An 11,470-nucleotide genomic window follows, 5' to 3' on the forward strand; every position below is an offset into this window, starting at 1 on the left:
AAAAGTCGGCAACTTGCTGTGTGTCACTGCTCTCTGAAGACAGTGCTTGCTAGAGACTGTGGATGGGTACCATTCAAAGCTCTCTCTCTTGCTGGTGCTAGAAGAGTGTTGGTGCCAACAAGGTTTTGGATGTTAGGTGAAACCCATTTTGCTTAATATTACCACAATTATAGTAATTATGATAGCAATTGTCTTCCTCACTCACTCATTACTCATGGTACAGTATAGAAACACATACATCCAAAATCCCTAAATGTTATGTATGTCACAACACCTGCCGTCAGGCAAAAAGCTCCTGCTTCTTGTATGTCATGACACCCGTCCGCATTGGGTTAATAAATATTATCTAAAAATAAATATCATTAAAGATAGTGGTTTTCATAAGGTGCTAATTGACCATTTAATATAAAGCAGCAAAAGCTAATACAAAGATTATAGCAACAGCGCTCTGAGGACTCACATTTATGTTATTGTTTTATGTTCTTGATTAATGAATAGTAATAACTTTGTAATAGGAGTTTTTTAAAAATCCCCTGATATAGCAGAAAAAAAGAGGAAAGATCCATAACTGAAAGTTTAATCATGACTATGCTCCAGTCCATTCACCTAGTCTTGCAAGAGATGAGAAATCATAAAACATCCACCAGGCAGCCTAAATGCCACTCTCTTCCATCTGAGCTTGATCCTTACCCGACGTAGCTGGGCACTGCGTTGGGTAAGGACCAAGCTCAAATCAAGTCAACACTCGTTGGCACATTCTCTCATGAGTCAGCACACGCTGGCACAGGCGGGCTCGCGTCACTGCATACAAGCCCGGCGTAGCATCTGCTCCGCAAATCTGGTTTATCCTTATCCTTATCTCTTCCATTTATTCCTCCCCAAACATGAAGGAACACATAAAGGATACACATTTTGCAATAATTAATGAAGCTAAGGGCAATTTAAGAATGGGCTTGAATTCTATTCTCAAGACCTTGGTTTTTAGAAAAACTGTATTTGAAAAATGGAGACATAACTGTCAGAGTGTCTTGAACTGGGTGGTGATTATATCAAAAGAGAATCCTTTTTCATGTGTGCATTTCTTTTATGCTAGTATCTTCTGCAAACATTTTAAATAACACTCACATAAAATTACTAATCACTATAATTTCCCAACAAATAAAACAGCAAATAATCAATATCTGCATTATCAAAATTAATCATAAAATATCAGTAAACCTAAAATAAAGATCGTTCTAGGTAACTCTGAAACTGAAACACAGGTGTCTTTACAAGGTATCAGTGTATCATTAACAAGCGAGTACACAATGTAATATAGTAGTTGTTTGTTGAACACAGTACCTTTAGCAAAGAGGAGTAAGAAAACACTAAATTGTATGAAACTAAAAAGACTGTCACATAACAGTTTTAATAATAAATTCTTTACACAGGATAGAAACCAGTCAATATATCTTTTAATATCATTTAAATAACACAAAAAGTTGTCTGTTAAATTTATAAATTGGGATACTGTTACAAACCTTCCTAGCTCATTTAGTATTCAAATCATATTAATCCATTGCCAACGGGGCGCCTAACGACCTAACTGGTCATCAAAGCGGGCATTCTATGACACTAGCGGCATCGGCTAAAAATTAGAGGGATGGGGAAAGAGTTTTCTCCACCCTCCAGGTAACGCAGACTAGCCCAAACAATATTTTTCCATAAATCCATTATAAAATACGGGTTTAGGCTGACTTTGGAAGCCTGTAGCTCTAGAGCTAGTGCCATTACCGCCATAATACTTCATGACTGTGTGTGCGCTTCAACTGTGAGCAGATCCTGATGTCGTATCATGTATACATTGACTCCCATCTTTTAGGCCTAATCGGTGCAGACATGTATGTCATGACACCCATACACAATAGGTTAAGCAAAAATCGGATGATGCTTTTCTTCACAAAAGCCTTCTAGAATAAAACAGAGTTACAAAGTTACAAGCTGAATGAGGATTTAATATGTATGCCATGTACAGTCTATTAGTTGTAATACAGTTGAAGAGAAATGTGGGTAGAACCAATTGTTTGTATTGTATCTTAATTTGATATGAGAACTAATGGATGAAAGATATTTCAAAGGCAGCAGGAAGACCTCAGTGTAAGAACTATCATAATGTGATGGCGACACTCTGATTGAGAACTTACTTAGTTTATCGTTAGAAATTATTAGTTCACATATATATTAGCTTATTAGTTGTTAACCAACTAGAAATCAAAAATAAGAAAAACAAAAAGCATCCAGACACTGAAGCTGGAAACCCAAAATACACATCGGAGCAAAGGAGATTACCAACAACTGTATGAAGGCCTGTACTATGGCATGCTCTCTGGAATTCCTGTGAAAAGGATACATGTTACTTGCACTGCTGAATGCCATTAACTCCTAAATGCCAGAGTTAGTTTAGCTAAGGTGAGCATCCCGGATGGGAATAATTGCTGTATTTTTGCCTAACATATAATTGCCATAACTCCTAAACCATCAGTCAAAGTCATTGTAAAATATTACCTTCTGGTTTGATTGGAGTTGACTGAAACAGTATCTCAACTATATGGCAAATGTGAAATCTTCAAAATGGATCAACTTTAACCCATTCACGCCAGATGACGTGCTGACACGTTTCGTGGTTTTCGCGTCAGACGACGCCGACGAGATATCTGGTCAAGGTTGGCGCTCGGGGTGAGCGAGCGGGCAGCCCAGGATCGCGGCCTGTGCGCCCGAGAATCTCGAAGCATTCAGATGATGTGTTCGAAAACCTCGGTATAGCAACCATGCAAAGCCAGAATGGCCCCGGCGTGAATGGGTTAAGAACGCTCATATATGCTAAAAGTTTATTTTTTTCAAACCTCAATAATGACACAACTAATAAATATCAGATATCACTAATAAAGCAGATGGAATGATTCCAAGTAAATATTTGTCCAATTTTAAAATCAAGTTTCTTTTTGTTTCATTTTTTTTCACTTTGCTCATCATTATATATTATATTTTGTTTGCATTGTCTTCCATGCTTTAAATGTTTAGTTTTACAGTCTTTTGTATGATGTTACTATTGTATTGCCTTAAGTTACTAAGTCTTATCAGATAGTATCATACAAATAACTCTAATGATTCTGCTAGTGGAATTTTGCCTGGCTGGCTTGGGGACAATTATGAATTGTATTGGGATTGAATTGGAACTGATACTAAAAACTTGGAAAATTGGAATTGACACAATTGAAAGATAAATTATGTGATGAACTGGAATTCATGCTAATGAACTGATATGAATTGATGAAATAATATATTCAGTGGTATGCACATATTACAACATGGAACAAACATTGTGACAAAAATTTATATAATACAGTCTACTAGCACAAAAATATGTATAATGTAACTTATTGCAGTCATACTGTAGTGTTTGGCAACCATATCCATATTCATATGTCATCTCGTGTATGAGCTGACCTGCCAAACTTACCCTTTAGAGATGGGCCACATCTTCAGATGTTCAGCCTGGTATGGGCATCTTAAGATATGTGTTTTTATTTTTAAGACTGTTTTTTAGACATGAGTCTTTATATGATATACAAGTTAAATGATACTAATCAACATTTGGTACAATAGGTAATCATAACTGAATGAATAAACAGCTTATAATTCAACAAAAGAAAAAACACAGTACAAAAGTACTATAACCCCATGAAAATGCTGCTGTGGAGGGATTAAGAAACCCTTGTTTCTTATATTTCACATGATTATGATAATTTTTTCAAGAGTGTCTTTCTTGTTCCTTTTTATTTTATATAAAAAAAACAACTATTTATAATTTCATGCCATGCTGTCAGTGTACCTGAATATGATGGAGCATACAGATCCAGCACTTGTTTTTAGCCTGTCCTGATCTGTTCTAATTTGAATTCTTTATCAATTATAAGGAATCAGAACTGGAATTGAATTTTACTGGAAAAAAACTTATGAATTCAACTGAATTGAAATTGAATATCTACTTTTTTACTTGACTTGAATAAGCATTCATTAATTTGCATCTTGCATTGAGTTAAAATTGAATAGAATCGATAGAAATGAATTGGCCCTTTCCTGATGCCAGGACTTATGACTAACTTGTTTATTTCTCTTATTGGGAAATATATCAAATATATATTTTCCTTAAAACTAGGATAGTGTTGAAATAGGTGCATTATGAATTTAAATTCAGACCAACACAAGGTCCTTATATACTGGCAGGTGTTTTTTTTATTCAGCTGTACATCTATCAACCAGTTAACACAGTACCAGCGCATAATCCAAAGCAGGTTAGTTGCCGTGCGGTCCAGTCCTTGCGCGGCGGCCATCATTTCCGCTTATTCAATTGATTAAGGCCTAATAACCCGAACGCCCCGGCATGTGCAATAAGCCTTCCACCTCCCTCGGGAATGGGTTAAAGTTAAGATAAAAAAAATATGGCAAGTCTTCCTTCTCCAGATGTTCAGCTTTATCCTTTGGAACTCTGTTGCTTTCCATGTCTATTATCTTTTTTTTTTATTTCCTGCAGCAAATGTTTTTTCACAATGTCAAGATTAAAGCAAATCCTCTTTCCCTCTTTTATGTAGCCACTGGTGTAATCATATCTGTCTCCTAACATCAGTAACTTCTTTTTCATCAAACTACAGTGCATGGTAAGCTTGGATAACCAATTAGCTTTTATAATAATACATGATAGTCATGAATAAGCAGTCACAATAACAGTCTGAGCCAACCAACCTCAAAGTGTAAACCAAAGATTGTGTCAAGTACAGTGAGATATCAAATTACTGTCTCTTAATTCCTAAGTGGTGTTTATACAAATGAGAAGAGGAAAAATTATGTTAGTTAAATGATGCCTTAAAGGCAAAGGAAGAAGTCAACAGGAAACACTTGTTTGTGTACTCATACTCATTCACAGACATTCATTCACAACTCCCTTATTCAGTATTTTAACAAATTTGTGCATTACATACAAGAAGCATCCAAGAAAATATCTCTAGTGGTTAAAGAAATAGAGAAAACCATGATGATTTTTATAGATGCTTTCGTAATGATCATCAAGAAGTAAATGTTGAATATATTGTAGTAACAATTGTTCTGCTGTGGATAATTCATTTACACTGTATTTCTTTATTCTTTTTCTTTCCTTTTTTGGCAAGGGAAGAAATCACACACTTTGGTCTAGCTGACACATTTCCATTACACAGTATCCTTAAAGAAGGAATGGCTGCAATACAAATAATGAACAGAATGCAATATATGATCTACAATGACTATTGCAGCTCAACATTCATCTTTACCATTCTCCTTTTTTCATCAAACTCACCTTCACAACAAGCTTAAAACTATAAAATATAACAATATCTTCAACCAAAATAAACAAATCTATGCAATGTTACTGATTGTTAACAAATCCTTAAAAAATAATAAAAAAATAAAGACTCAATTACCTTCAGTTGGATAAGCACTGAACATAAGTCTCCCAGAGTGATGATACTGATCGTCGCTAAAATGCAAGCTGCAAACTCTGTATGTTTCGTTTAGCTGTTTCAGCGTCTTGTCCTTCAGATTGGGAATGTCTAAGATTTTTAGCCACTCCATGCATCTGAAACACAAGAATTATCACACTGAGATTTAGCACTGAATGAATAAATGAATATGTATCACTAAATTTATTCCTTTTTTTATTATTTTTCCATAATCTCTGCTAAGGTTGTATTCTAAGTAATATCTTTACTTAAAATAATCATTCAAATTTATACACTCCACCCTGAGAGACTGAGCAAGAGGTTTACTATGATTTCTAAAAGGAAAAAAAGGGAAGGGGGTTAAAAAATAAAGAAATTAGAATTACATATTTTTTCTTGAACATAAACACACACACACACACACACACACACACACACACACACACACACACACACACACACACACACACACACACACACACACACACACACACACACATTCAAACAAACAAGTGTTCACACACAAACACAAAAACTCACTCTCACAAAACACACAAGTACACACAAGCACATCTACATAAACACACTCACCTTCACACACATGGCCACATACACATGTATATTTTCTTTATTCATATGCATTCCCTCTCTTTTCCTCTCATGTACACACACACACACACACACACACACACACACACACACACACACACACACACACACACACACACACACAAATCACACATACTCATACATGCACACTTAAATTCACATGTGTACACACGCACGCATGCATACACATACATACACACACATGCATGCACAAGCACGTGCTTGCACACACTCGCATGCTTTTGCACATGCACGCACATACACACACACACACACACACACACACACACACACACACACATACAACACATACCAACAACATTAACCCAATGGCAACAGATGGCGAATATTTTTGTCATGGTGAGGGTGAGCCAATATTCAGATGGCCTAAACATTCCAAGACAAAGGAGGCTGCTCTCTGTTTTGTGTACTAATAAAATTGTGCCCACACTTCTGTCTTATATGGAAAACTTTGACATTAATTAAGTTGAGGGATAAAATATATATATGTACACAGCCCCACAATAAACAATTCAATAAGGAATGCATCATATGCCTTTACCAGTTGGTTAATTACCAGTAAATTTTGAAGTAAAATAAGGGTAACAAACACTCAGACCAGGTATACCAGTCATAAAAGAACAATTATCAATTTTCTTTTTTGATAGGTGGACATTGTTTTTATCAACCCCTAACAAAAAAAAACAAAAAAAAAATAGGAAGAAAAATCTACTTTATTACTTTATCGATAAAGAGCATTACATACATGCAAGATTTCCCCTCTATTAATAAACTTCACAATATATATTAACCCTATGTGTTTTAGATATATTTCATATCTAGTTCAAATGTGTTAACCAGCCTCCACACCTGTTAGTACTCTGGAGAACGCCAAGAAAGAAATTGCAGAATTTCTTGGCAATTTACCTTCAAAGAAAGAATCAGGAAAACTTTATCTTGCCAGATTACACGTGGTAGATATGTGTTTATCTTTTCCAGAATTCAGGTTAAAGGTCATTTGTGACATATCACCATTAGTTTCAAGTGGATATGGATGGAACATAGCCAATATGATTACATAGAAAAAAAAATGAAATCCTAAATACCTATAATATATAAAAATGTTAAAAAGTACATTATCTGCAAGCAGGTAGACAAGAACAAAAAGGGACCAAAATGACAGTCACTGTTGTATAAATTAACCTATAAATGTTAAAGATACTGGGCATATTAGCTAGGAGTTGCTTTGTGGCCAAGTTCACATTAACAGGAGAGTCCTGTGGAAGGGAACCCCTTTGGCTGGAAAGTAAGATTTAGGCTAGGTCTAAATATAGGCTAGGTTGGGTTACATTAGGCTGTTGGCTGGAGTAAATGAGATTTAGTCTCAAAGGGATGCAATCCCATTGGTATAAGTTATAACAGGTTTTAAAGAAAAAAAGTCTGGTAAGGTTCTTTCCAACTACAACACTTACATCATAACATTCCAATTACAACTGATGTTCAAGCTGATATATATATGTTATGCTACTGTGTAGAAAGTATAACTTTAACCCTTTATACAAGAAGGCCCCATGCCACAAATAACCCAGAATTCTCTACTTTTACCAAAGGGCAAATCTGGTCTCTTATTTTACAAATGATGATTTATATATATATATATATATATATATATATATATATATATATATATATATATATATATATATATATATATATGAAGAAAAAAAAAACTGATCCAAGTCAATTTTCAGCCTTTGTTTTCCTCTCTCCCCACCCTAAAGCAGGATTTCTGAACTCTTCATCAAGAGTTCTAGGGTTAAAAACTCCAAGGATAACAGTTTGATAAGGAATAATAACACTAAGTGACAAAAATGATTCTGATAATGATAAAAAATGAAAACAAAGGCTCCATCATGAAGTTTGGATTAATAAATATGCCATACCAGACATAAACTGTATTTGGATTTACAAAGGTAATGGAAAGACAATGCCTAAACTGAAAGTATTTACATCTCTTAAGGTTTGAAAATTATCAAAGGCTTGAGTATGTGATATCAAGAGACACATATGAAAAAGTGAGAGATAAAAATAAATGCTAAGTTAGGAAACTACTCGAACCAGTACCAGTTCTTAAGAGATACTGAAACATTCCTAGACAGGTCTAGACAAGAACTACCAGAACTTCACATGGAGACAAAGTATGTGAACATTATTCTTGAGATATCTGCAACATACACATTGACTTCATGAATAGCATAAAGTTTCACATTAACTTAAGGATCAGAGTTCAGTTTTCAGGTAGGAAGGAAAAAACCTATGCGCTTGGGAAAAAATGCGGTTTTAGAAAATGACAAGAACAACCAAGACAGTTGAAAAAACATTGCCTTGCTATTTTCAAGAACAGGATTAAAGTGTACCTAGAAGCAATGAATATGAATGATAAAGAGGATATTCAAGACAAGCCTACAGAGTTCTTAGTTAGACGATAGACAGAAAAGAAGCATTTCTTCAAATAGTCCAAGTTGATCCAAACATGTAGACCTGTCTGCCTTCCTTAGCAATCCCAGTTAGGCTAGGCTAGGTTAGCCTAAGTTAAATTAAGTTAAGTTGGGTTAGGATAGGGTAGTCAAGGCAAGGCTAGGTTAGGTTAGTTTAGGTTGGGTTGGATTAGATTACATAAGGCTAGGTTAGGTTAAATGTAGGTTAGGTTAGGCATGGTTAGATTATATGGAGAATAGGTTAAACAGGCCTGACTAACTATACAGATAAAATCCTGGTTGTTTGGTGAGAAAACAGTGCATCAAATCGACTCAAAAAATAGAAAAATGATACAATGATGGCTCACCAAGTAGGTATGACTGGGATGAAAAGTACAATGGAGACTTTAATGAATAGTCAGTGTTAACTTTGATTGGGAATATCTATTCTCAATTAAATCCAAGTCAGTCAGATGATTGATAAAACAAATGATGTTACATACATTTTTTTCAGCCCTAAAAAATACCCAATTCAAAAGTTTCAACAACACTAACACCTAGGACAAGAAATAGTATCAAAAACATTCAAGTAAATGTTGTCTCTGCTACTAGTGCTTGACACAACAAATTATTGAAATAAAAAAACACTAATATAAATATGTTGTCAGTGCTCATAATTTTTCAACAATATCCATTGTGCATTAGATACATATCAAGAGTAACCACAATGATGTAGATAAAGGTGATGATGATGATGATGATGATGATGATGATAATGATGATGATATTGGTTATCTCAATAGTAATATCATAATAAGTATTATGATCATATCATTATTATCAATAACAATAAAAATAATGATAACAATAACAATCATAACCACAATAAGATTATCATTATCAGTTTTTATTATCATGATCATCATCATCAACAACAGTAATAACAAAACCATCAATCAGTAACAAAAAAAAGTGATAAACATTCATGTCATTATAATTTCTTTGTTATCAATGATAACAGAAATAATAATTATAATAATCATTATCATTATTATTATTATAACAATAACAATAACAACGACAATAACAACAATAGCAATAATAAAATAATATAATAATAATAATAATAATAATAACAATAATAATAATAATTATTATTATTATTGTTATTATATTAATAATAATAATAATAATAATAATAATAATAATAATCATAATCATAATAATAATAATAATAATAATAATAATAATAATAATAATAATAATAATAATCATAATCATAATAATAATAATAATAATAATAATAATAATAATAATATCAGTTACAAATAATACTATCACTATTACTACCATCTTCCCGTATATATTTTAACGTACAGGTATTGTTTTACCCCTATGATAATACATCCCATTGTTACTGACATTTTGTTATTCGAACTTTCACGTTTATTACAGCAATAACGAGAATGAATGACAATGCCACAAATACAGGGCTTTCTAATTCCCATTTCACCCAAAATCGATTGCATCCATTCGACCCCAGCCATGTTTCCTGCCGCTTGAACAGGTGGTCAACGAACGTTCGGTTGCACAACCTTCACCTCGGGACATTGCCAGTGCTAGTCACATTGGGCGCCGTATCTAAATCAGTAGAGAGAGAGGATGGCTGCATTCTGTCAGCCGTAAATTAGAGCAAATGCAGGCTCCATCCAGTACTCACCTCTGTGGGTCTTTGGGAAACGGGTGCAGCTTCAAGTGTCTGTGTTCAATCTTCCTTCTGCTACAAACACTACAGTACCTCTTGCTTCCGAACATGATCCACGGTCATGATCCTCGATAACCAAAACAACGATAGTCTCGCTGATGGTGGCGCCGCCAACGGCCATTAGTGTAACTAACGGTTGTGATTGTTTTTTTTGTTTTCTACAACAAAGATGCAACCCGATATTATCTTGAAGGTGTGATTGATTTCTTGACTCAGCAATCCTGTACATAGAGATTTTGGATGATGTGACTTTGTTGGAAGTGATGTGGAGATTTCGCAAGCTACGATGCTGCTGCGCCAATGGAAACTCAGGAGCGGTAGCGAGATGTTCCCACGTCGGTGACAGGGCTCTCATATTAACTAGAGAATGTTGACTTATGAAAATGTTATTGATTAATTTAATACCGCCCATCTATTATATCACCACAGACAAAAAAAAATGGCATGTCGCATTATTTATTAAAAACTAACAGGGTGTAGGATGTTGGATGTGAAGATGTGAAGATGTGTGGCACATCTGGGGCACCATGCATGTGGGTTGACTAGAGGAACAGGGCACAGAGGCACTTCGTAACCTTTGTCGGTCAGAGGCCGTCCGCCCGTAATGTGATGCAAAATATGCTGTCAGTCAGAATCTGACGCAGCAGACAGCGTAATTGGAGCCGTTCTTATTTAGTTTTAATTTATATTTTGAAGTGTTGCAAAGATCCTTCATTTGAGTTCAAGTATTGTTTGTTTATATCTATTTACTGCAGATCATCAACAGTATTACAATTGAATTGACATTAATAACAATCAAACCCGACAAAATCCAACCCGAATAACGGAATAACCCCAATCACGCAAAAGAGAAAGAAAAAAGAGCCAAAAACGGAAGACCGCTAACGAAAAAAGTAAATACCAGTAAAGATTGGCGTAAAGGCAACTTGAGCGGCGAGCGCTCGAGTGGCTATGCCACACTCACTCCCAACAGACCTTCCTCCCTTTCCACCAACCGCGGGACTGACACGCTGACGGCAACAACCTTTGCCAGCGAGGGAAGGAAGGAGGGGAAGTAAAAAAACTCTGGGTTGGATAGGAAGAGCGGTTGAAAGAGGTTAAGGACG

At 35.0% G+C, this 11,470-nt stretch overlaps 1 protein-coding gene across 2 annotated transcripts in view; it reads right to left on the reverse strand.

Annotated features, from left to right (window-relative positions):
- LOC147468777 (uncharacterized) overlaps positions 1-10,882 on the reverse strand; it is a 12,348-nt gene extending 1,466 nt beyond the window's left edge. Inside the window, exons 1-2 of one of the 2 annotated variants that reach the window (XM_086551946.1) lie at positions 10,320-10,724; positions 5,496-5,650 (exon numbers count right to left, since the gene is read on the reverse strand). In XM_086551946.1, the coding sequence (XP_086408072.1) occupies positions 5,496-5,650; positions 10,320-10,414 (250 nt within the window). In that variant the 5' untranslated portion in view covers positions 10,415-10,724. Of the gene's footprint in view, positions 1-5,495; positions 5,651-10,319 lie in introns of both variants that reach the window. The other variant, XM_086551945.1, reaches the window with a different exon arrangement.
- Between the last annotated feature and the right edge of the window lie 588 nt (positions 10,883-11,470).

The sequence above is a fragment of the Penaeus japonicus genome, unplaced genomic scaffold (assembly GCF_977035675.1).
Source record: "Penaeus japonicus unplaced genomic scaffold, GWHDUDI00000001_assembly GWHDUDI00000026, whole genome shotgun sequence".
Taxonomy (NCBI): domain Eukaryota; kingdom Metazoa; phylum Arthropoda; class Malacostraca; order Decapoda; family Penaeidae; genus Penaeus; species Penaeus japonicus.